At 38.0% G+C, this 23,594-nt stretch overlaps 1 protein-coding gene across 4 annotated transcripts in view; it reads right to left on the bottom strand.

Moving 5' to 3' along the window:
* CPED1 (cadherin like and PC-esterase domain containing 1) overlaps positions 1-23,594 on the bottom strand; it is a 265,626-nt gene that overhangs the window by 166,699 nt on the left and 75,333 nt on the right. For 2 of the 4 annotated variants that reach the window (XM_045062918.1, XM_045062919.1), the window contains exons 4-6: positions 13,043-13,158; positions 3,567-3,699; positions 1,262-1,430 (exon numbers count right to left, since the gene is read on the bottom strand). In XM_045062918.1, coding sequence (XP_044918853.1) covers positions 1,262-1,430; positions 3,567-3,699; positions 13,043-13,158 — 418 coding nt within the window. The remainder of the gene's footprint in view (positions 1-1,261; positions 1,431-3,566; positions 3,700-13,042; positions 13,159-23,594) is intronic. The other 2 variants (XM_045062916.1, XM_045062917.1) reach the window with 1 other exon arrangement.

The following is a 23,594-nucleotide window of genomic DNA, read 5'->3' as shown; positions in this document are numbered from 1 at the left end:
ATTCTTTGTTTCTGTGAGCTTGACAATTTTGGATTCTCCTATAAGTGAGATCATGTAGTGTTTGCTCTTTGAAGAAATTTTTTATTTTATTTTATTTTATTTTATTTTATTTTAAAGATTTTATTTATTTATTTGACAGACAGAGATCACAAGTAGGCAGAGAGGCAGGCAGAGAGAGAGAGAGGAGGAAGCAGGCTCCCTGCTAAGCAGAGAGCCCGATGTGGGGCTCGATCGCAGGACCCTGGGATCATGACCTGAGCCGAAGGCAGAGGCCTTAACCCACTGAGCCACCCAGGCGCCCCGAAATTTTTTATTTTCGAGAAATAACTGTTCAGAGAATGGATATGAGAAAATGGGAAGAAACTGAAAGAACATACAAGTTAAGATACTTATGTGTTCTTTTAGTTTCTTCCTATTTCCTTTTACCTGTCCTCTGAACAATTATTTCTCTAAAATTGGAAACTTCTTGGGGCACATGGGTGGCTCAGTCATGTAAGCGTCTGCCTTCAGATCAGGTCATGATCTCCAGGTGCTGGGATGGAGCCCCACTTCCGGCTTCCTGCTTTTCTTCCTCCCTCTCTCTCCACCCCTTCCCCTACTTGTGCTCTCTTTCTCATTCTCTGTCATATAAATAAATAAAATCTTAAAAAAAAAATTGGAAACTTCTTAAAATTACCCAATGTGTTGTTCCTAGACCTTGTTTTCAATGGAGGTAACCTGAGTTATCTTTTACACCTAAATCTTTTGTGGTTGTTAGTAAGTTCTTCCCAGAAAACATTCTCATGCTTTATGTCAGGGCTTTCTAGCTTAGGAACACTTAAAAGCTTTTTCACTCAGCAAATATTCCATATTGATTGCTGTAATGAAATAGGCATTTTGCTTCCTAAGAATGAAAAGAAAACAAAAGGGAAAAATTTTATTTTCATTTGTTGTAATGACTTTATTTTTCTTGAATGAGAGGAAGGTCAAGAACACAGAACACAACTGAAGATTAGCTTTGAAATGGGTCAAAGAATTGGAGTAAAATGATGAATTGAGAAAACAAGCTGTGGCTTTTGTGTTCTCTCGTGAATTAAGCTGTTTCCAGTTCCTTTTTGAACCTGCACCTATTAAATGAAAACCTCAACTTGCCGCAATAAAATGAGGCAATCTTTGTTCAACAGGATTTGATACTCCTAAAGGTCAGAGAAAGGCAGCTCGACTCACTTTACTTATCTTCAGTATACTTTGAGTGAAATGACAGCTTCGACAGAAATTTTACCTTGACAGTGAAGCGTTTTTTCTTTGGTGGATTCCAAACTGTGCCGGTTGAATGAATGAATGCACGCAAAGGTGTCAAGGACGTCACCAACACATACGCTTTAAGAATCACAGATATTTCTTCAGCGCGGAAGACTGTTTCACGTAGAGCAAGGACTGTCGTTTGATTCCTAAAAAAGTGAACCAGCATAGTTAATGCTCCATAACTTAGGGTACATCATCTGCAAATTACCTCGAAGCGTTGTACACTCATCTGTCCTTTGCTGGGCTGTAGCCTTCAATGTGTGGGTCTCCTTAAACAATTCCACTGCTTATCAGGGGATATACAGGTACTGAAGAGGGGATCAAATTGATGAATTCTCCATTCTGGTAGACTTAATTAAAAATTTTTAAGAGAAAGAAAGATGGGAAGATAGTACCTAAAGTAAGGTTTAAAGGTTTAAAAAACATAAATTGGTCATGTATGTACCATTACAACCAAAGTGATACAAATTACAGTTTAAGGAATAGTGAAGACATTTTCCCGTCCTGCCCTGGCCTGCCTTTGCTCTATCTTCTCCTTGACAAGAAAAGATATACTATCCGAGAGTGGACGGGTCACCAAAATTATGCCAAAATACATTCCCTACTGGTCTGATTCTACCCAATAACTTCACCGTGGATAATTATGGGTTCATTTAAAGAATAAAGTGTGAAGATAACACTTCAGGCTACAAAGGAAAATTAACATTAATATTTTGTGGTGAAACAAGTATACTTTCATCATAAAAGATTCCAAAATATCTAGTTATTTGCTTTTTACACAGTATTTCTGTTTCAAATACCTACTTTTGACCAATGAGAAGATTGTTCTATTTCAACTTTTGAAGTCTAGGTAAGCAGGAGATGCATATGATTCTTCAACAAATACTATTAACTGTAGACATCAACCAGATAATTATAAAATTAGATGAAGTAAACTATTTTGTTTCTTGGATAAGATATGAAAAGCTTTTCATTTTTCACTATAATTTATCTACATTACAAATTCATTTCCTTGGAGGGAAATTAAATATTTTGCTATTGCAGTTGTCTTCTTAGATCCTAGGAACCATAAAATATATCACTATATCTATATCTATATATGCCTATATATATCTATATCTATATATGCCTATCTATCTAGCTATCTAGCTATCTAGCTATAGCTAGATAGCTAGATAGATATATTTGAAAAAAAATTCATTTGGCCATCATAGACTAGGACAATGTCATTTGAGTATAAAATGGAAGTTAAAATTTTATAGTTTCATATTGTCAAAAAAATATATATGTTTATATATATAACTGGAGAAAAATTCATTTGGCCATACTCATAGACTAGGGCAATGTCATTTGAGTATAAAACGGAAGTTAGGGGCGCCTGGGTGGCTCAGTGGGTTAAGCCTCTGCCTTCGGCTCAGGTCATGATCTCAGGGTCCTGGGATCGAGTCCCATGTTGGGCTCTCTGCTTGGCAGGGAGCCTGCTTCCTCCTCTCTCTCTGCCTACCTCTCTGCCAACTTGTGATCTCTCTCTCTCTGTCAAATAAATAAATAAAATCTTTAAAAAAAAAAGGGGGGGGGGACGCCTGGGTGGCTCAGTTGGTTAAGCAGCTGCCTTCGGCTCAGGTCATGATCCCAGGGTGCTGGGATCGAGTCCCACATCGGGCTCCTTGCTCAGCAGGGAGCCTGCTTCTCCCTCTGCCTCTGCCTGCCTCTTTGTCTGCCTATGCTTGCTTGCTCTCTCTCCCTCTGTCTCTTACAAATAAATAAATAAAATCTTAAAAAAAAAAATAAGACAAACTTTTAAAAAAAAAAAAAGGAAGTTAAAATTTTATAGTTTCACATTGTCAAGGTTTCAAATTCAATTTCCATTAATGTAACTTCCTAGATAAGAGTCCTATTTACCCAAATGTTTATTCTATGGCAAGAGAGGTTTGAATTAATCTAGAAAAAAATCAATGATGACGTTCTTTATTAAGAAGTGATAGATGAGAGACTGTGGAATCTGAAAGACAAACTGAGGGTTTTGTGGGGGTGGGGTGAGCCTGGTGGTGGGTATTGTGGAGGGCACGTATTGCATGCAGCACTGGGTGTGGTGCATAAACAATGAATTTTGGAACACTGAAAAAAAATAAAATTAAAAAAAAAGAGAGATATAAAATTTTATGTAACAGAACCCAATAATTCAAACATGTAATACCCCCTAGACATCTTCAGGGGTTTTCTCCTGTCAGCTGTTTCCAAGAATGCATGCTGGATATAACAGTTCAAAATGATTAGCTTACAGCTGTTCACGTCGCCAGTCCCATGGTTTCATCATATGTGGCTTCACTGGTTTTAAAAGGTGACTCGAAGTACTCAGCTTTAACTGCATGCTCTGATCCAGACATACAGAAGGGCTCACCGGAAGTCGTAGTTCTGAAAAAAATTCAAAAGAGCAAAAACCAGTCATTCCATTGTTTCTTTTTGAAATTGCTCCAAAATAGTGTTTGCTCTGTTCTGCTCCTGGGTGTATGGGAACTAGGCAGCCATTGTTTCTCCATTTTGAATCAAAGTTAGATCCATTCCATAACTGTTCAGAGAGGTTTTGCAGTTCATTCTCTGTTTTGCAGTTCATTCTCTTACAATAGATTAGGAAAACAATTGTAGTAACAGATTTCAACTCTTCCTACTCAGAAAGGGAGGTAGATTTGATGTCTCCTATTGTCCTGCACCAGGCAGAACTATCCTCCAAACACATAACAGATGCACTCTTACGATGGGAAGATGGCTGCAGGACCTGACTTTTGCTTGTGATGAGAATATCACATGGACAACTTGAGTTGATTTCCTGACAATGGCACAGTCCTTCATGTGCCAGAGAGTCTGTCATGCCTTATGATCTTGGTCAACTCAAAAACAGTGTTTTATGATTTTGTAAAAGAGTATTTAATATTTTTTAAATACACTCACTGATATTTTTTAAATAACACTCACTGATATTTAAAAAAAATGTATTGAATGTACATGGTTAAAAAAATTCAAATTGGGGCGCCTGGGTGGCTCAGTGGGTTAACGCCTCTGCCTTCAGCTCAGATTATGATCTCAGGGTTCTGGGATCAAGCCCCACATGGGGTTCTCTGCTCGGCGGGGAGCCTGCTTCCCTTCCTCTCTCTCTGCCTGCCTCTCTGCCTACTTGTGATCTCTGTCTGTCAAATAAATAAATAAAATCTTTAAAAAAAATTCAAATTCTATAGAATGTTATAAAATTGGGGGAAAAAAAAAAACATCCAGCAATCCACCCCTATCTGAGACCTCTCTCTGCCAAAGCCAATATTTACATATTCCCTTTTGTAATCTGCATCAGTGCATAATGGGTAAGATGCATACGGTTCTTCAATATGTAAACTGATATATCAATATATCCATACAACTTATATGCAGGTATTTCTGATTTTTCCATTATCCAAAAGAGACATCACGGTAGTCCCCTTTATCGATTGTTTTGCTTTCCTCAGTTTCAGTTACCCATGGTCAACCCCAGTCAAGAAGCAAATGATCCTCCTGACGTACCATCAGAAGGTCAGCAGCAGCCTAACGCGACGTCACAGAGCCTGTGTCATCCCCCTTCATCTCATGATACAAGCGTGGTATCCTCTCACATCATCACACGAAGGATGAATGCAACACACTCACGTATTTCCAAAGATTGAGACTGCATTCAGATAACTTTCTTACAGTCCAGTTATAACTGTTCTATTTTATTATTAATTATTGTTATCAATCTCTTATTATGCCTAATTTAGAAAATAAATTCTATCTTAGGTGTGTATGTATTAAAAAAAAGTACATATAGGGTTTGGTACTATCTGTGGTTTCAAGCATCCCCTGGGGCTCCTGGAACGCATCCCCTGCAGATAAAGCGGGGGATTGCTATCTAATGGTCTATGTCTGGCATATTTACCTACCAGTCCATCCTGGAATCCTCGCCATTTGCACACACATAGGACTACATTATGCTTTTTTAATGGCTTAGGGCGTGCCATTAAATGAATATACATTTGATATAATCATTCTCTTATTGTCAGGTATTCAGATTATAGTTGTAATTTTTTCTTTTTTATTTCAAAAATACTGCACAATGAGTGCTCTTCTAAATCTATTTTGGTGTACTTTCACAAGTTTATCTAGGGGCAAAGTCTAGTCTATATGTGTAACTGCCAGATCAACAAATACATGCATTGTAAATTTGATAGGTTTTATTGAACTGGCTTCCAAAAATGTTGCCCCAATTTCCACTGCCTCCAACAGCACATGAGAGTTGTTGTTTCCTTGCTGTCAGGTCACAGTGATTTATTTTTAAATTATACAATTTATCTCGCTCTCAAAATGGAACAAAGCCTTTAAATTATTTGTCCCCCTTGTGCACGTTTCATCAATACTAACATAGTCTAATTTAAAACACTTCACACTCTTAAGTAAAAGTCAGCAGAAGTCAAGCTGTTCAATGTATTCCCATATCTCATTATTTAGCACAGTGTGATCTTTCTAAAAAAATGATGGCCTCCTTGTAAGTCTTCCTTATTAATGAAGTTCTAATACATCATAATAAGAAAAATACTCAAATTGCTTGTTTTTGGATGTGACAAATGAAGAGTCATTAAGATAATTTCTTTTCTTGGGAATCACAACTTAAGAAGAGTTGAAATGTTTATATAATCCTTTAAATTCACAGTAAGAAAATGCATTCTCTTTTTTTCACTAAGTAGACATTTTTTAGGATTTATTACTAGGAAAGATTCTGTCTCTCCAGAAGAGCTAATTTGTGGCCTTCTTTTGTATAATACGAGAACAGTGTAATTGACTCTGATTTCCTTTTTATCCGTACTGCCAGGAAGCACAGCATTGATTTGAAGCCCGAGCAGAGCGGACTTTGGAGAAGCTGCCCCTATTAAGTGTTCCACCAAGGTAATACCTCAGTGATTTTCAGGAAGTAGTAGCCAGCAAATATGTCAAAGAATAAATAATTTTATGTCACCTTTTTTTTTTTTTGCCTTAGTTCAAGGAGAAGAGCCTAAAACACAGCACAAAGAGTCCAGTATAGGAATTGTCAAGAATATGTCAGCATTCCACATCAGCCCCTGAAACTGTGGCTGAACAATGGAATTTAATATTGATTAAAGTAACTTTTACCCTTTGTGTATATGTGTGTGTGTGTGTGTGCGTGTGTGTGTGCACATGTGTGTGTATGTGTGTGCGTGTATGTGCGTGTGTGCGTGCGTGCGTGTGTGTGTGTGCGTGTGCATGTATTCCATTTCCCCCTTTTCCCTTGACCACCCAACACACACAGGAACCTAGAAATCTTCTATAAACAATGCCAAAGTAGCTTCCTTCTGTTTTGGGGAGAAATCTGGGAGATGAGTGTCTATAATATGCCTATGAGTGTCTTAAATGGCCTTGTAATTCATTAACACATATTTACTATTTTCAGACAGTAATTAAATATGAAGTTCCTAGCATGTATCCTTAGCGCTTTTCTACTCTACAATATGAGGACTGAATGCATATCCAGATACAGATGTGAAATATCTATGTGTTTTTATTTATGGGCTACTCTTAGCTTATTTTAAAGAGCTATGAAGCTTGTAATTTTAACACTAACCCAGAGGAAAAAAACGAACAATTTTTTAAAGACGCATGAAGACTGCTTTTCTCCTGCCTTCCAACATTTGGTTGGCCAGGCACGCAGTCGGTACCCTCCGAGTATGGTACAGTTTCAAGAAAAGAAAGATTCAACCAGAAACATAAGACCTGGGCTTTCATTTTGATTCTTACTAACCAATGCCTAATGGGTGTGTGACAATGCCAAGGAATCTTCTAGAATCCAGAAGATGATTTCCCACTATCTCTTGATTGTCCCACATCCATGAACACGATGTTGGAGCATAATAACTGCTCAATAAAAATTTGTTCTGGCAATGAGCTAGTTTGGTGGTGGTGGGGGTGGGGCGTTTAAGTCAACGTGTACTTGGAGAACAAAATGATATCCCAATTAAAAATATTTTATTTTTTCCCTTCTATATGCCATATAATTATATACATTATAGGCAAAGACTATACACTAGAAAACTAGCAAAGATTAACAGGCAAATTCAAGCTATATTTGATTTAATGTTTTGCCCAGAGCTAATAATTAATAGGAAAGTAATATTGGAAAATGTAATTATATTTCATAAATGTTTGAATATTGTTTTGCATTTCATTAGGAAGCTATAGTTAGCCAGTATTTTCTTATTTTAAAACCTCCCGTGAAGATAGAAAGTCTTAATTAATAATTAACAATCAGTTTTGAGATTAGAATTATAAAATAAGTACCATTTGTGGATATATTAATTGTTCTTTCTATCCCAAGACATTTACGAGTCTTAGTCCTTAGCCTACAGATATAGCTATGCAAACATACCCGTAGAACTTATATACATAATAAATGTAAATTAATATACGCACAAGCTAAAGTCATAGCCAGGAAAAAACAGTCAGAGCCCCGGGAGAAAATGAATGGATGGCAGAGTCAAAGAGGTAAGTGAAGACTATTAACCAAGAAACTTACAGAAGGTGACTATTAAAGAAGGCAACGATAAGGGAAAATAATAAGTAGTGAAGCTCTGAGGGCTGATGAAAGGGAAGATCTTGCCACCCCAAGCCCAGGAGGGTGGCGATTATAGAACCAAGCAAAGGGCAGAGCTTTGAGAGAGGATGCTGAGCATGAGCTATGGCCAGAGGTAGAAGAACACAGGCACTTCTAAGCCAGGGTCTGGCAGGGAAGCAGGTAGGGGACAAATACCCACCCCAAAGTTCTCTCTTTCTGAACTCTGATCTCCTGTCAAAAGTTAGGGGACAAGGGAGCCCCATTGATGCAATGTGCGATGGACAGCTTCCTGGGGAAGAGTCTAGAGTGAGGGAGCAAATAGAGAATGAGGCAAACCGTGCATTTGGAAAATACAAACTTCTGCTCTAGTTTTCTTCTTATTGGCCACATGTCCCAGAGAAAGAATCGTTATGTGTGTATGAGAGTGAGTGTGCGTGCATCACAGAGGAGAAGAGTGAATAAGAAAGAAACATTAAGGGCGCCTGGGTGGCTCAGTGGATTAAGCCTCTGCCTTCGGCTTGGGTCGTAATCCCAGGATCCTGGGATCGAGCCCCACATTGGGCTCTCTGCTCAGCGGGGAGCCCAATTACCTCTCTCTCTCTCTCTGCCTGCCTCTCTGCTTACTTGTGATCTCTGTCTGTCAAATAAATAAAATCTTAAAAAAAAAAGAAAAATTAGCTTTGATCTTTAATAAGAGCATTTGTACATGGCAGTAGGTCATGGCTTAAGATGAATTGTATGAAACTGCATTTTGTTATGTAAAAAATGACTGAATATTGATCAAATATCAACAATTCATAACTTTTCTCTTACTACACTGTGATGCCTATTGGAGAGAAGCAAGGGAGTATATAAACATACCACCTGTGAAAGAAGGTTCCAGTGGCTAGAATGTCTATGGGTAGGAATGACAAAAGGATGCACTGGTTAATTTTATGTGTCAACTTGACTGGACCAAGCGATACCCAGATAGCTGCTTAAATATTATGGGTGTGTCTGTGAGGGTATGCTCAGAGGAGATCAGCCTTTGAACTGATGGAAGCAGATAGCTCTCCCAGATGTAGCCGGGCATCCACCAATCTGTTGAGCGCCTAAACAGAACAAAAAGGCCGAGGAAGGTTGAATTTGCTCTCTCTCTGACTCATTAATTGAGCTGTGACATCAATCTTCTCCTGCCCTTAGTACACTTGGTTTTCAGGCCTTCAGACCTAGACTGGAATCTAACCATTGGCTCTCTACATCGCCAGCTTTCCTGAGTCTCCATCTTGCAGATGGCAGATCGTGGGACTTCTCAACCTCCAGAATCACATGAGCCAATATGTTACACGATAAATCCCTTTCTCTCCTTCTCTCTCAGTGAGTATATAAATAATAGAAAGATGGATGGATCTTATTTTCTGTTTCCATGGAAAATCCTACTATGAGGGACAAACTTGAATCCATTCAATAAGTATTTAGTAGATGTTTGGAAAACAAAAGAAGCATAGCCCAAGTTCTGCCAATTCCTAGAAAAGAACAAACAGCTCACCTCTGAATCTGTTTCCTTCTTTGCATTATCATGAAAAAGACAGCAGCAAGCACAGTGGGTACTAAACAAATATTTACTGGACAAACAACTAGATTTCTGATGTCCTTTATAATTCTAAATTCCTGTGATTGCAGGTGAAAAGTTATAATTTTTAATATATGTTGTGTATGACCTAATGGAATAGATAAGTGGCTAGAATCCAAGGCCAGGGCTGGAATATGGTTCCTCTGTGAATTCACGTATTCCAGCAATTCCGAAAGCTCTACAAGGTCAACCAGTTGCCATTTTATTCATCTGAGGCCCAATAAACCACGTAGGAGAGACTATATCTGGATCCCCTTTGAGCTCCCACCCTGTGAGAAAGTATTTGGGGAATATCAATGACCCTTTCATTTTTTGAGCCCTGGACAAAATGGGGGAGCAAACAAACCACTGAGCACATTGCAGTTCACCAACTTGATCACTCATTTACAGTTAGAAAGGAGGGATTGTTTTCAGTGTTAAGTACTTCAAAGGGAATTAGTTTACTGAACCAGGAGCTCTATGAAGTCAGGAATTCTGGATTTTTTCTTTACATTGCATTTCTAGTGCCAAACACACGTAGGCTGGCCCTTAACATAGGAGGTCCACCTATCTCTGCTTATTAATAAGTAAATGTTAATGTCTTCTTAACCAAATAACTAGAGATAAGTGCACTGGCCATAGAAAAAGGGGCTGAAGTGAAAAGAATGAGCAAGCCAACTGCTGAGCAGTTTTACTAGAGTTGTATGGCATAACCTTTTGTTCTTGATCTAGGAAATCAGCATACATGGACAAGAATTCATTTTTCTCTGTTCACTTCAGTGAGGTATTTGTTAGAGTAACATGACGTGTTATGAGCCCATTGGGACCCTGCAACAACACAGGGAAGGCTCCAGGAGGAAGCAGAAATGGACGCCCTGAAAGGAACTATCAAAGGCCTAGAGGTTTACTATCAGCAGAGCCCCCCGGAACCCAGAACAAGCACAGAAAACCATGGAAGAGAAGGTCATCAGTAGACAGCCAGGAGGAAGTCTTCCCTTATAGGGACATCATCTAAGAGATGGTCATCTAAGAGATGGATGTGGGGACGAAGGCTGCCTTTGTTTCCCCAAGCAAGCTAAATCTATGCCTTGGGAAGACATGGATGAACCCAATAAAGATGCATGTGCTGATATCTCCAGGAGGTTCCAGTATAGTTGTTATGTGATACCTTTTATTCCCCAATAATATTTTACAAATAATAATCCAAAGAATATTTATTTTAAAAAATCCTAATTCTTGTCTATTAGTGGATTACTATTCATAAGTATGACCATGAACAAATTCCTTAATTTTTCTAAGTTCAGTGCCTTTATCTGGAAAATGAGAGTTATAACAGTAATAATAAGAAGAACATACATCATATGGATGCTGACAGAATTAAACATAAAATTTTCTTTAAAGGGCTTTGCACAGCCCTTTCTAAAAAAACGTTAAATAGCTACTACTAGTAGTAGTTTAATATAATCCTTTTCTATAACCTAGAAAATCTATTTACAACTAGAAACTTCACAAAGTGCAACTTAAATTTATTCCTTTTGAATTTATTCAATATTAAGTGTTTCTCATCACTCCTGACTATCAAAATCTAATCTATTAAATCCTTTTTTATGCGATTCTTAAACATGTGACATTTGACATTAGTCACTTAAGAACAAAGCAGGAAATATGTGATAAGCACAGATGTGTAGACCAAAATAAAACAGAGCAATTTTATTTGAAGTAGCTTGTAAAAACACACTGGTTTTAGTGACTTTCCTCAAATTTAGCATTGCGATCACCCAGCAAAGCTGTTGATTTCCTGTTTCACATACTTAAAGAAGTTCTGTGTTAAGGCCAGGTTTCTGTGGATGGGGTAAGCCTCAGACTGACCCAGTTTTGCACTATTTAAACCTATTCCTCTCTGTTTTGTTCAGGAAGATATTTTTTTCACAAACACCAACACAACCAACTCTTGGTCAACAGAACTAGCTCTTAGTCAACAAATTTATGACCCATAGACAAAAGTCTCTAGACTATTTCAGACCTACGCTTGAATTTAAATGGTATAGTTTGAGGATCTATGTGCTCCAAACACATCAATTCATTAATATATTTTTCACTTTCATTTTATGCGAGCGTTATTATTAATACATAATTCTAACCTTAAGCCAAGCAACTCAAAATTCCTTTTTTAAGATCTGACATCACTACCTATGTGGATTTGATACCAATAGTTTATTGTCTATAGTTTCCCAGAATATATTTCTTATGATGCCAAATAAGGGTGCATCAAACCACAAATATAAATATCATAGTCTGTCAGTATAGTAGTTTTTGGGGGAAAAGAATAACTTCCACTTTGTGTTGTAAGAAATAAGTTGTAGTCCATGTCCTGATGTAAATGGAGATACCATCTGACCCATAAAAATGACCAGATCAATGATACAACAATGTGCTTGAAAGAAGTAGTTACCGTATAAAGTTTTCACCAACTAACCAATCAATCAAATGCTTGTTGAGTACTCAGCAAATGCAAGCCATAAATGTTCTCCTTTCTGTTCTTTTTCAGTGGCAGTGTCAAAGTCATGCAATTGTACAAAAACAATTTTCCCCATGGACTGCTCTATGTTTTGACCATGACAACATAAGAACCTTGAATTCTGTTCATTTTCCTTGGTAATAAAAGCTATGTCTAGACTACCACTTCAATTTTCTTGCCCCTGTGATTTCACTGCAATGGCCAAACAGCATGAAAGATTGTTTTATTACTTTATGGCAGCTTAATTTTGCTTTGATATTTTTCTGCATGAATTTTCCAGGGAAAAAGAAAGGAAAAAAAATGCTTGACTAGTTCAGCAAGACCAAAGATGAATAATTCAGTATAAATTAATGAGCATCATTAATAACAATTTGAAACACAACCTCCAACACAATATTAATACATAGAGTGCAACAAATATGATAATAGAAGAGCTGTCTAAACCCACCCCTTGTGAAAATAAGTTAATCACTTTATTAATATTAAACTTTTTCTCAGGAACATTTTCTGGAGTAAACCATGAAATACTATTGATATAATTTACATCAGAATAATTAATGACTTACTACAAATTTGAGATTCTAAATTCTTTTTAAGTATATTGAAGTCAGTCCTAATTTAAATGTAAGACACAAACACTGGGGGTTATTGCCCCTATTTTAAATGAAACCATGCATTAACCTATTTTTCCTTCAATGGCAACTTCACAGACCAACTTGATCTTCCATGTTTACCCTATGTTTTTGGTACAATGAAATGTGCATGGTATTGTCTCAATCTGCTTCCCTACTTCTACACTATTTACAAGTAAATGTATTAAATGTGAACCAAGTACATATTTAGAATATTTATATTTTCATAATATCTGACTCCAGGATTGAAACAAAAATATAGAATACAGAGAGACTAGAGATAGTTGCCAAGAGAAATTTAATGAGGGCCAGAGATCCAAATGCCAGAAATAGGTCAGTAACATGGAAATATGTCAGAAAAGATTTTTGGTTAGGACACTGAGCAAACATACTTTTATGGAACCATTTTATCCTCAAGTTCTTTCCCTTCTCCAACTGACCAGTGATATAATTGGAGTCTGTGGAGGTCAGGCTTGGCTGAGCGGCATCGTAATACAAGAGTCCACTCCTAATATAGTTGAGGACACAAAGGGCAAGAGTTAGAAGCCAGGCAGAACCTGACAAGAGTTTCTGAAAGGTGCCTCAGTTTTCAACCTTAGCTAGGTAAGACAATCATTAGCCAGGTACATTTGATCTATTTTATATCCTGTAAATGACTAAAGAATTAACCAATTAATTGAGCCCAAAGGGGAGGAGGTCTTCATATCTGAAGTGCTAAGTAATTGTTGGTCTTTAAAAATGTTAATTAGGTGGTTAAAATTTCGAGTTTTTCTTTGCCTATTCTTGTATAGATTTTAAACCCTGAAGTTAAGCTCTCCTCCCTGTAGAGCTTAGGTCAGGACATTAAATCCAAATGACTATTTTCTACAAGGATATTCTTCTTCTTCCTTCTCTGTCTTCTTCTTTTTTAAATGTAGGCTCCATGCCCAGCACAGATCCTAATGAAGGACTTGAACTCACAGCCCTGAGATCAAGAATTGAGCTGAGATCAAGAGTTGGACACTTAACCAAAGGAGCCCCAAGGGTATTATTCATATTTTCTTTAGATATCTCTTATCTTTCGTATTGCCAAGATTCTTTTGGTATATATGTGCATGTATATTATATATATATATGCATGTCTATGTATATAAATTATATAACATACATATTCAATTTATATATAAACACATATCTGAATTATTTTTCCCAGATTTAATACAATCTAATTCAGCTTTAGTTCTGACATTAGCATTTTATCTCAATTAACCTCACTTGTCTGTATGTCCCTGAATAGCAATCCCAGACTGAACATCCTTTTCTAAACTGCCACTCAGATGCCTTAAAATAGGTGGATGGTGGACAACAAGTCATTTGTATCTTGTTTTTTTCTTACCAAATATATTGAATGCCTTAGGGAAATGACTGTGTGGCACCCAATAGCATCTAGTCATTTTCAAGAAATTAAAAATGTTTAGTTGTTGCTTTAAAAAATCTTGTGAGCTCTGGCATCAGTCAGGGGTTCAAAGTCATGAGTTAACCAATCCAACTCTCAGTTTTAGTTTGACTCAATGGAAACTGAATTTAAAAACTTGGTTTGTTGAGGTGCCTGGCTGGTTCAGTTGGTGGAGCATGTGATTCTTTATCTCAGGGTTGTGGGTTCAAGCCCCGTGCTGGGTGAAGAGATTACTTAGAAACAAAATCTTATAGGGGTGCCTGGGTGGCTCAGTGGGTTAAAGCCTCTGCCTTTGGCTCCAGTCATGATCTCAGGGTCCTGGGATCTAGCGCTGCATTGGGGGGCTCTGCTCAGCGGGGAGCCTGCTTCCTCCTCTCTCTCTCTCTCTCTCTGCCTGCCTCTCTGCATGCGGTGATCTCTGTCAAATAAGTAAATTTTAGAAAACAACAACAACAACAACAAAATCTTACAATAAAACAAAAAAAAAAAGCTTGATTTCTAAGTAGTGGGGAAAAAATTCAAGCTAGCTTTAAGTCAAAAGGGGAAAATACTGGGTAATTATGAAAAAACTTATGAGTACAGGTATTCCCCTCATCATTTTTGATCTATGAAAGAAAGATACATACCTATGTGGGAACCATGTCTTTGCTACATTGTTTGGAGTAATGGAAAGAAATAGATTTATTTTTATAATTTATATAAATGATTTCATAGAGGAGAGTGGACATAGAAACCAATTAGGAGAAACGTTGTACAGGTGGTGCTTTAGTGAGCTAGACGATGTTGCCCAGTGAGAGATGTGGGTTATAAAAGTAGAATTTGGCGGAAATTTCACTGTGTGTTGAGTAAGGCTAATTTCCCCCTAACTGTCATTTTTGTACCCACCTCTCCTTTCCTCAAAACAAAAAGAAAAAAATCTAAAAACCTGAACTACTACTCCAGGCTTTTAAAGTCAGCCCTATTTTTTTCAAAGGAGGGGTTTTTTTGTTTGTTTGCTTAACTCAACATAATGCTCAACATTCGCTCAAAAGGGCCATTTTTACCTAGGTCCCTGCCATTAGTGGCTCCATTTACTTTGCCCGACATCAGGCCCCTTTACCCAAGATGGTGGCTGGGACACTCTACTGTGAGGGAAGGGTGGCCACTGGCAGACCAGCAAAATAAGATTTAGAGAAAAGTACATGAGATTTCTATTAGAAGAGAAGTTGAAACAAGAGTTGTTCATTGAAGGGGTGCCTGGGTGGCTCAATGGTTTAAGCCTCTGCCTTCGGCTCAGGTCATGATCCCAGGGTCCTGGGATCGAGCCCCACATCGGGCTCTTTGACCCTCGGAGAGCCTGCTTCCTCCTCCCTCTCTCTGCCTGCCTCTCTGCCTACTTGTGATCTCTGCCTGTCAAATAAATATATAAAATCTTTAAAAAAAAGAAAAAAAAAGAGTTGTTCATTGAATTTCATGAACCTAGTAAAAAATGACAGAAGTTCATGGCTACCATTAACCATCAAATGATTTGCAATTCAGGTTTTCAGCACAATGCTTCAAAACTACTCACCTAGTCTCCAACTTGCCCCTACCTCTGATTTCTCAGAGAAGTTTGCTCTTGACTCAGTGTTTTCTTCAGTCCCCCAAATCTGGCTTTTATTTGCCAAGTCATTTAAAATATTCACAGTATTCCATTACCTCTAGAAACTTGAGCTGACATTGGAGCACTTGTTTCTGACTAGAAATTTTTAAGGCGGACTTAAACTGACTCTAGGTTTTTTGGTTGCTTTTCGGTTTTGCTACTCCCTGTGAGCCATATTCTATTTAATAAGGACTTTTCACCCACAAATGGCTTAAAATGTTGTTTCCATAGCTTGTAAACAGGAAAATCCCCTATTAAAACTTGTCCTATAGGTAAAATTAGTCTTAATTAAAAACTTAGAGTACATCTGGTACATTGCTTATTTTGCTTTCGGCACAACACATGTGTAGATTTACCAATAAATCATGTAGCTGGAAAATTTTAAATATCACGTTGTGGGTGGTGTCTTTGCTTTTTATAGCCTGCTATGAATACAGTTTAAAGTTCTTTCCCTTAAATGACACCAGTTCTTCTAAAATTGGCTGTTGACTGCCCTACTACCCGGGACTGAGAGAGAAGGAATCTAGAAACAGAAACATTACAAAATACTGAACTGAAAAAGATAAATTAGGCCAAAGACCAGTTTATTTAACCATGTAATCTTTCTTCTTTTCTTCTCAATTTTGTATTTAGATTCAAAGTAAACTTTCTGCTTCTGCAATATTTGGAACACAGGGACATAAACCGTTATGGCTTTATAGTTGAGGAATAAATACAGGTCTACAGGTCTATTTCCATACTCTGGTCAAGACAAATATTTCAGGTTCAGTTGTGACACTGTTAGAATTCAACAATGCTCTCGACCTCAGCCGCAGCAACATCTTCCTAGGAACAACGCAAAAGGCAAGGGAAGCAAGGGCAAAAATGAACTATTGGGATTTCATCAAGATCAAAAGCTTTTGCACAGCAAAGGAAACAGTTAACAAAATCAAAAGACAACTGACAGAATGGGAGAAGATATTTGCAAACGACATATCAGATAAAGGACTAGTGTCCAGAATCTATAAAGAACTTAGCAAACTCAACACCCAAAGAACAAATAATCCAATCAAGAAATGGGCAGAGGACATGAACAGACAATTCTGCAAAGAAGACATCCAGATGGCCAACAGACACATGAAAAAGTGCTCCATATCACTTGGCATCAGGGAAATACAAATCAAAACCACAATGCGATATCACCTCACACCAGTCAGAATGGCTAAAATCAACAAGTCAGGAAATGACAGATGCTGGCGAGGATGCGGAGAAAGGGGAACCCTCCTACACTGTTGGTGGGAATGCAAGCTGGTGCAACCTCTCTGGAAAACAGCATGGAGGTTCCTCAAAATGTTGAAAATAGAACTGCCCTATGACCCAGCAATTGCACTATTGGGTATTTACCCTAAAGATACAAACGTAGTGATCCAAAGGGGCACGTGTACTCGAATGTTTATAGCAGCAATGTCCACAATAGCCAAACTATGGAAAGAACCTAGATGTCCATCAACAGATGAATGGATCAAGAAGATGTGGTATATATACACAATGGAATACTATGCAGCCATCAAAAGAAATGAAATCTTGCCATTTGCGACAACATGGATGGAACTAGAGCGTATCATGCTTAGCGAAATAAGTCAGGCGGAGAAAGACAACTATCATATGATCTCCCTGATATGAGAAAGTGGTGTTGCAACATGGGGGCTTAAGTGGGTACGAGAAGAATAAATGAAAGAAGATGGGATTGGGAGGGAGACAAACCATAAGTGACTCTTAATCTCACAAAACAAACTGAGGGTTGCTGGGGGGAGGGGGTTTGGAAGAAAGGGGTGGTATTATGGACCTTGGGGAGGGTATGTGCTTTGGTGAGTGCTGTGAAGTGTGTAAACCTGGTGATTCACAGACCTGTACCCCTGGGGATAAAAATATATGTTTATAAAAAATAAAAAATTATATTAAGATTAAAAATAAATAAATAAATAAATAAATAAATAAAATTCAACAATGCTCAGTGCCACCCTCACAACCCCCAAAATTGGGAAAAGAAGGAAAAGACACCTCCTTGTGGTGTTGTTGCTCTTTTAAACCCTATCATCAATGGGAGAGGACAAGACGGTTACCCGGTTTTCCTTACCACTGTAGCAGAATTTTAGTGTGAAACTAATCTGTGTTAATTTAGGAGTCCACCATGTCTGGCCTTAAGCGGAAGAACTGTGGGTGAAGTCTAATCATAAGGAATCTTTCTAAAAAGAAAAGAGGTGGCTGGCAAGATAAGCCCAAGGATAAAGGGACAAGAAAGAGAAGGGCACCTTCTAGTGCATTGCTCCTATATACCACAACCCGTCTTCCACCACAGGTTTCGATCAGAGCAAAAACAACAGTAAGGCAAATTTTCTTCCAATTATCCATGAGAGGTTGAGAGTATAACGTTACATGCAATTTAAAAAAAAAAAAAAAAAGAATTATAAAGAAGGATTTTAGCTACTGATTTTTTTTTTTATTTTTACTACTAAGTCAATTGAGTTTTAACTTAATTGACTGACTCACATGTCTGAGAATACCAAAGGCCTTCCAGTGAAACAATGAGTGTTACAATGGGACAGGGCACCAACAGTTCCAGCAGCAGGCATGGGAGAAGCAGGTACACCATGAACCTTGGTATCCCTGACGTGGGGCTTAGCATTTTGGCACAGAAATGACAGGCACAGCAGCAGCAGCCCCTGCCATGTGGGCCACCACTGACAGAACGTTTGGTGGACATGACCACTGGTGTACATCTGCAGCAGACGGACACAGGGCAGCCAGAGCCGAAGTGCAGTAAACGGTGGCCAAGGTATCCAGGAATGAGAGGACCGCATTCATGAGGACACAGGATAATCCCTCAAGAACAATGAGGATATTTGAGGGCATGGCAATGATCAGGAATGCTACTGAAATTTAATGGATAAAACTTAATGAAATTTGATGAAATGGATTAAAGATAATAATTTAATAAATGCGAGATGTCTGCTTTGGATAGGATCAAGATGATGTTTATTTGGAAGGCGTTGGTAAGGCGCAAAGTCCAGCATCTGTCTGGATAATGAGCCATCCATTCTCAGTGGCCCGTGCACACACCACAACAGCTGTTATCATGTTGGCTATCACTCCATGTACAACAACAAATTCTCCCTCACCTCACATTACTTCTGAATGTCTCTCTTGACATTGATGTGGGTGAAATGCCTGATGGTGATTATTTCAACCTAGAGCTTGACTCCATTTTCCATGTAAACTCTAGGCATTTTACCCAGTTTTAATATGCATGGAATTTTGCAGGAGTGCCATTAAGTTAAGCACGAGAAGACTATATTCAATTTGTGACTTTCTCGAGTTATTCATCATTTTGGAAACGCACATCACCAATAGCGATGTGACCCTTGGAATCTTAGTTTCCTTACAGTACAACGGCACCAATCTGAATTTGTATCTGTCACATTGATGGTGATTCAAAATATAAATGGAGGATTTGACAATTTCATGACACTTTATGTGCCTAAAATTTACATAGTAGAGTATAAACGGTTATATTATAAAGCCTTTCCTTCCATTTGTCCTTTATACTAAAGTCTGGCCATTATATTGGCTTGTTGAAATTGTCTGTATGGGTAAATTAGAGATATTTACCTTCCAGACCAATCGGAGGTCAACAAATATATTTGTTATTAAAAAAGAATGGGGATCTGATAAGAACAGAAAGATGACCCAAAAGTGATTGGCAACAAGATTTTGAGATGAAAGGATCTAAAGACAGTGAGTATAAGTGGAGGCAAAGACATATTTTTGTGACTATTTTAAGATCCTGATTTTATTCCCACATTTTCTTTCTTTTTTTCTTATTCCCACATTTTCTGAAAAACATATCTCACCAAACTAGATAAAAGCAGCAGTTAGTAATCATCAATTAATATTTGTGAAAATACTTATTGAAAAAACAATCATAATACTAAACATTTGTGCATTGCTCATTCTGTGCAAGGCATTGTTCTGGGTACTTTAAAAGTATTGGGGCGCCTGGGTGGCTCAGTGGGTTAAGCCTCTGCCTTTGGCTCAAGTCATTATCCCAGGGTGCTGGGATCGAGCCCCGCATCGGGCTCTGTGCTCTGCAGGGAGCCTGCTTCCTCCTCTCTCTCTCTCTCTCTCTCTGCCTACTTGTGATCTCTGTCAAATAAATAAATTAATTACTTTTTTAAAAAGTATTAACTCATCCTATCCCCTTACCAGTCCTGGGAGACAGAGCCATTATCATCCTTATATGGCAAACAGAAAACTGAAGCACAGACAAGGTAAGCAACTGGCCCAAGGACACTGGACTACTGAGTGGCCAAGACGGGATTTACACATATGTAGCCTGGCTCAGTTTGCTCCTAGCTCCTGTCCAACAGCAGATGCACAATCAGGTCAGAGCAGGCACTTGTTCTGAAAACTACCTTCGAGAACCATTAATTCCACAGAAATCATGTATTTCTCACAAAACATAATTTGGTTCTACTTACATCTATTAATCCACAACCCCAGATTGGTATTTTATCAACCTGTTTGGCTGCACAATCAAGAGAATTCTCAAAACCATCCCAATGAAGATCAGAAAAGCAGCTTCAAAAAGCCAGGACAACTAATTCTGGGTCCTTCTAAGTGGCCCAGTGTGGTTCCTAGAATTCCAAAGGCCCAGATCTGAGCCTGGTGGCTGTGCCTGCACCTGACTCACCCTTGACACCGGAGATGGGGCTGTAGCATGAGGTTCGCGGTGGTGAATGTTCTACTCTGCCTAGAAAGGCTGTAGGTGGTTTGGAGAGTTGAGCCTAGGGTGGGCACATCAGAAAAGAGGTAAGAGGGAAAACATGAAGGGACCCCCCAGGAGGGAATGACAGTCAGGGCTGAGGACCCAAGCTTCTCACTACCCAGGAGTGGCAATTTCCGCCTGCTATTGAGTTCCCTATTTAAAGACTAAAACAAAACAATGTTTTGCCCGTGCAAATTCACATAACATCTGCCTATATGTAAATATTATGATAAATAAGAAATTAAAAGGGTTATTTTAGTTGATGAAAGAATCAACATCATCCTCATCATAAAAATGCATAAACAAGTTCAATTTCTCATTAGGCCCAGGTATTAGCTTTCTTAAATAACTCCTTTCTTATTTTCTCATATTATAAAACAAACTTAAAATACAGTATAGTGGCTCAAGTTGGGTAGAAGGGGTATGATATAGTACTTTAGGTATAGATCTGCTTCTTTCTGGTTATGCTTCCCAGAGGTTCTTGGAGCTTCTGTCTCTGTATTTAAAAGACTCATGACAGTAAATGCCTCATAAATGGATTTAGAGACTTATAAGAGAAGTATAAATTGCTTGACAGTGCCTGACATATAATAAAAACTTAATGTTACCTCCTGCTCTTATTTTAGGTAATTTATCTATAAAATAATTCCGTGCCATAAATCAAGAGGCCCTACTATAATTATCTACAAAACAACCCAAAACCAAGTACTTATCCTCTGATGATTATCTATATTCAACCTCTCAGTGTAGGTAATACTTGCCTACTTCTTTCCAACTCAGAATGCCTCCAAAAAGAACAATATATGTTATTGTGACACTTTTATGTCAAAGTGGAGAATTGAAAACCTCACTTAATTTTCCTTTCCGAGTCAATTCATGGACATCCTGAGTAATATAGAAATAATGCCTTACGTATTACTTTTAAAGATTTACAATATGTATTCTTTTATAAAGGATTTTCATGACAAGTCTATGAGAATATAATGGTCAGTATAATTGTTCCTCTTTCACGAGCCTAGAAAAGAGGCACAAATGGACTAAGTACTTCTCCCAGAATCCCATGACTCTACTTCAGATGGGTGGAACTAGAATTCAGGTCCTCTCATACCTGGACTGTAAGACTGCTGACTTCTACTTTCACTAGGTAGAAGACTAGAATTCTTATTTTTTTTTTTAAAAGATTTTATTTATTTATTTGACAGACAGAGATCACAAGCAGGCAGAGAGGCAGGCAGGGGGAGAGGAAGAAGCAGGCTCCCCACTGAGCAGAGAGCCCAATGCGGGGCTCGATCCCAGACCCTGAGATCATGACCTGAGCTGAAGGCAGAGGCTTTAACCCACTGAGCCACCCAGGCACCTGAAGGCTAGAATTCTTACAAGTACATGCTTTCTTACAGATGCTCAGAAATGGATGAGGCAAAATGGGCCTTCAAAAGGCTCTCTCACTGGATGTGAACGAATTACCTACTTTTGTCCTCTGCGGGGTAAGTTGACTGTTTGATCTGCTACACATTTTCTTATGAAATGACTAACACTGGGATTGTACTGCTGCTATGACTCTATGTATGATGTCATTGGTTAAAATGACTCAGAAGAAAAGAAAGTTCCATTATTTTACCAATAGATGGAGCTAAGAGAAATTTAAAGAAAATTGTCTCAAAAGTTCCTGTGTCACGAATCAGAGGATTTGAATGGGGTCTACTATAAAATAGAGTCTATGCTGCTTTCCCAGACAGAAGCGCACCCAACCCATCATCAATGAGTACAATAGCTTCCAGAACTACCCCATTCATTCACTTAATTATAGTTCTGCCAAGACATGTATCCTTTCTAATCACAACTTCAACTACAAATGAAGGATTCTAAGATTCTATTTAGGAAAATAAATGTATTTGACTTTGTATATGGCTTGCTGCAACTCTCATTTTGGGTCTTCATCAATATATTTTTCAACAGAACAGATCTGATTGGAAGACGTTAAATGTTAAATGTTTTGGTCTTAATAAATTGTTATTAACTATTACAGTTTTAATGAGAAATTCAAGAGACTAGTAAAAAAAATGTTTTGGTCTTAATAAATTGTTATTAATTATTACAGTTTTAATGAGAAATTCAAGAGACTAATAAAAACAAGAAGCGTCTTCCCATGAATAATGTGTTCTATAACATACCCTTTAAGAAGTTGTGTGCATTACAGTCAATGCATCACTTTACTGGGATTTTATTTCCTCATGTTGATGATATCTTGCAAATCAAAAGTCAGCTCATGGTCTTAGACTTCCAAGAAAATGAATGAACAAAGAAATGAGAAGAGAAATCTTACTAACAATGTTCTTCTTTCATAACACTTGCAATTTTGTTGTTCAATATCTATTTCTACCACCAAAAGGAGACTGGAAGAGAGATTATTTTGAAGTTCCACACATTTTATTCTCCAGCACCAAACACACACACACACACACACACACACACACACACACTCTTTCTTGATAGATAGATTTAATTTATATAAAAAAATTAAATGTATGTACCAACATATATTTATATTTTTATTTATTTATCTAGATAGATTTAAAAGTGCATAGATAATGCTGGTGAGGATGTGGAGAAAGGGGAACCCTCCTACACTATTGGTGGGAATGCAAGCTGGTGCAACCACTCTGGAAAGCAGCATCGAGGTTCCTCAAAATGTTGAAAATAGAACTACCCTATGACCTAGCAATTGCACTACTTAGTATTTACCCTAAAGATACAAACATAGTGATCTGAAGGGGCACGTGCACCCGAATATTGTGGCAATGTCCACAATAGCCAAACTATGGAGAGAACCTAGCTGTCCATCAACAGATGAATGGATCAAGAAGATGTGGTATATATACACGATGGAATACTATGCAGCCATCAAAAGAAATGAAATCCTGCCATTTGCGACAATGTGGATGGGACTAGAGGGTATCGTGCTTAGTGAAATAAGTCAAGTGGAGAAAGACAACCATCATATGATCTCCCTGATATGAGGAAGTGGTGATGCAACATGGGGGGTTAAGGGGGTAGGAGAAGAATAAATGAAACAAGATGGGATTG

This window comes from Mustela putorius, unplaced genomic scaffold, assembly GCF_011764305.1.
Source record: "Mustela putorius furo isolate JIRA1106 unplaced genomic scaffold, ASM1176430v1.1 tig00003845_pilon_pilon_pilon, whole genome shotgun sequence".
Classification (NCBI taxonomy): domain Eukaryota; kingdom Metazoa; phylum Chordata; class Mammalia; order Carnivora; family Mustelidae; genus Mustela; species Mustela putorius.
This window is presented reverse-complemented; position numbering and strand designations above follow the sequence as displayed.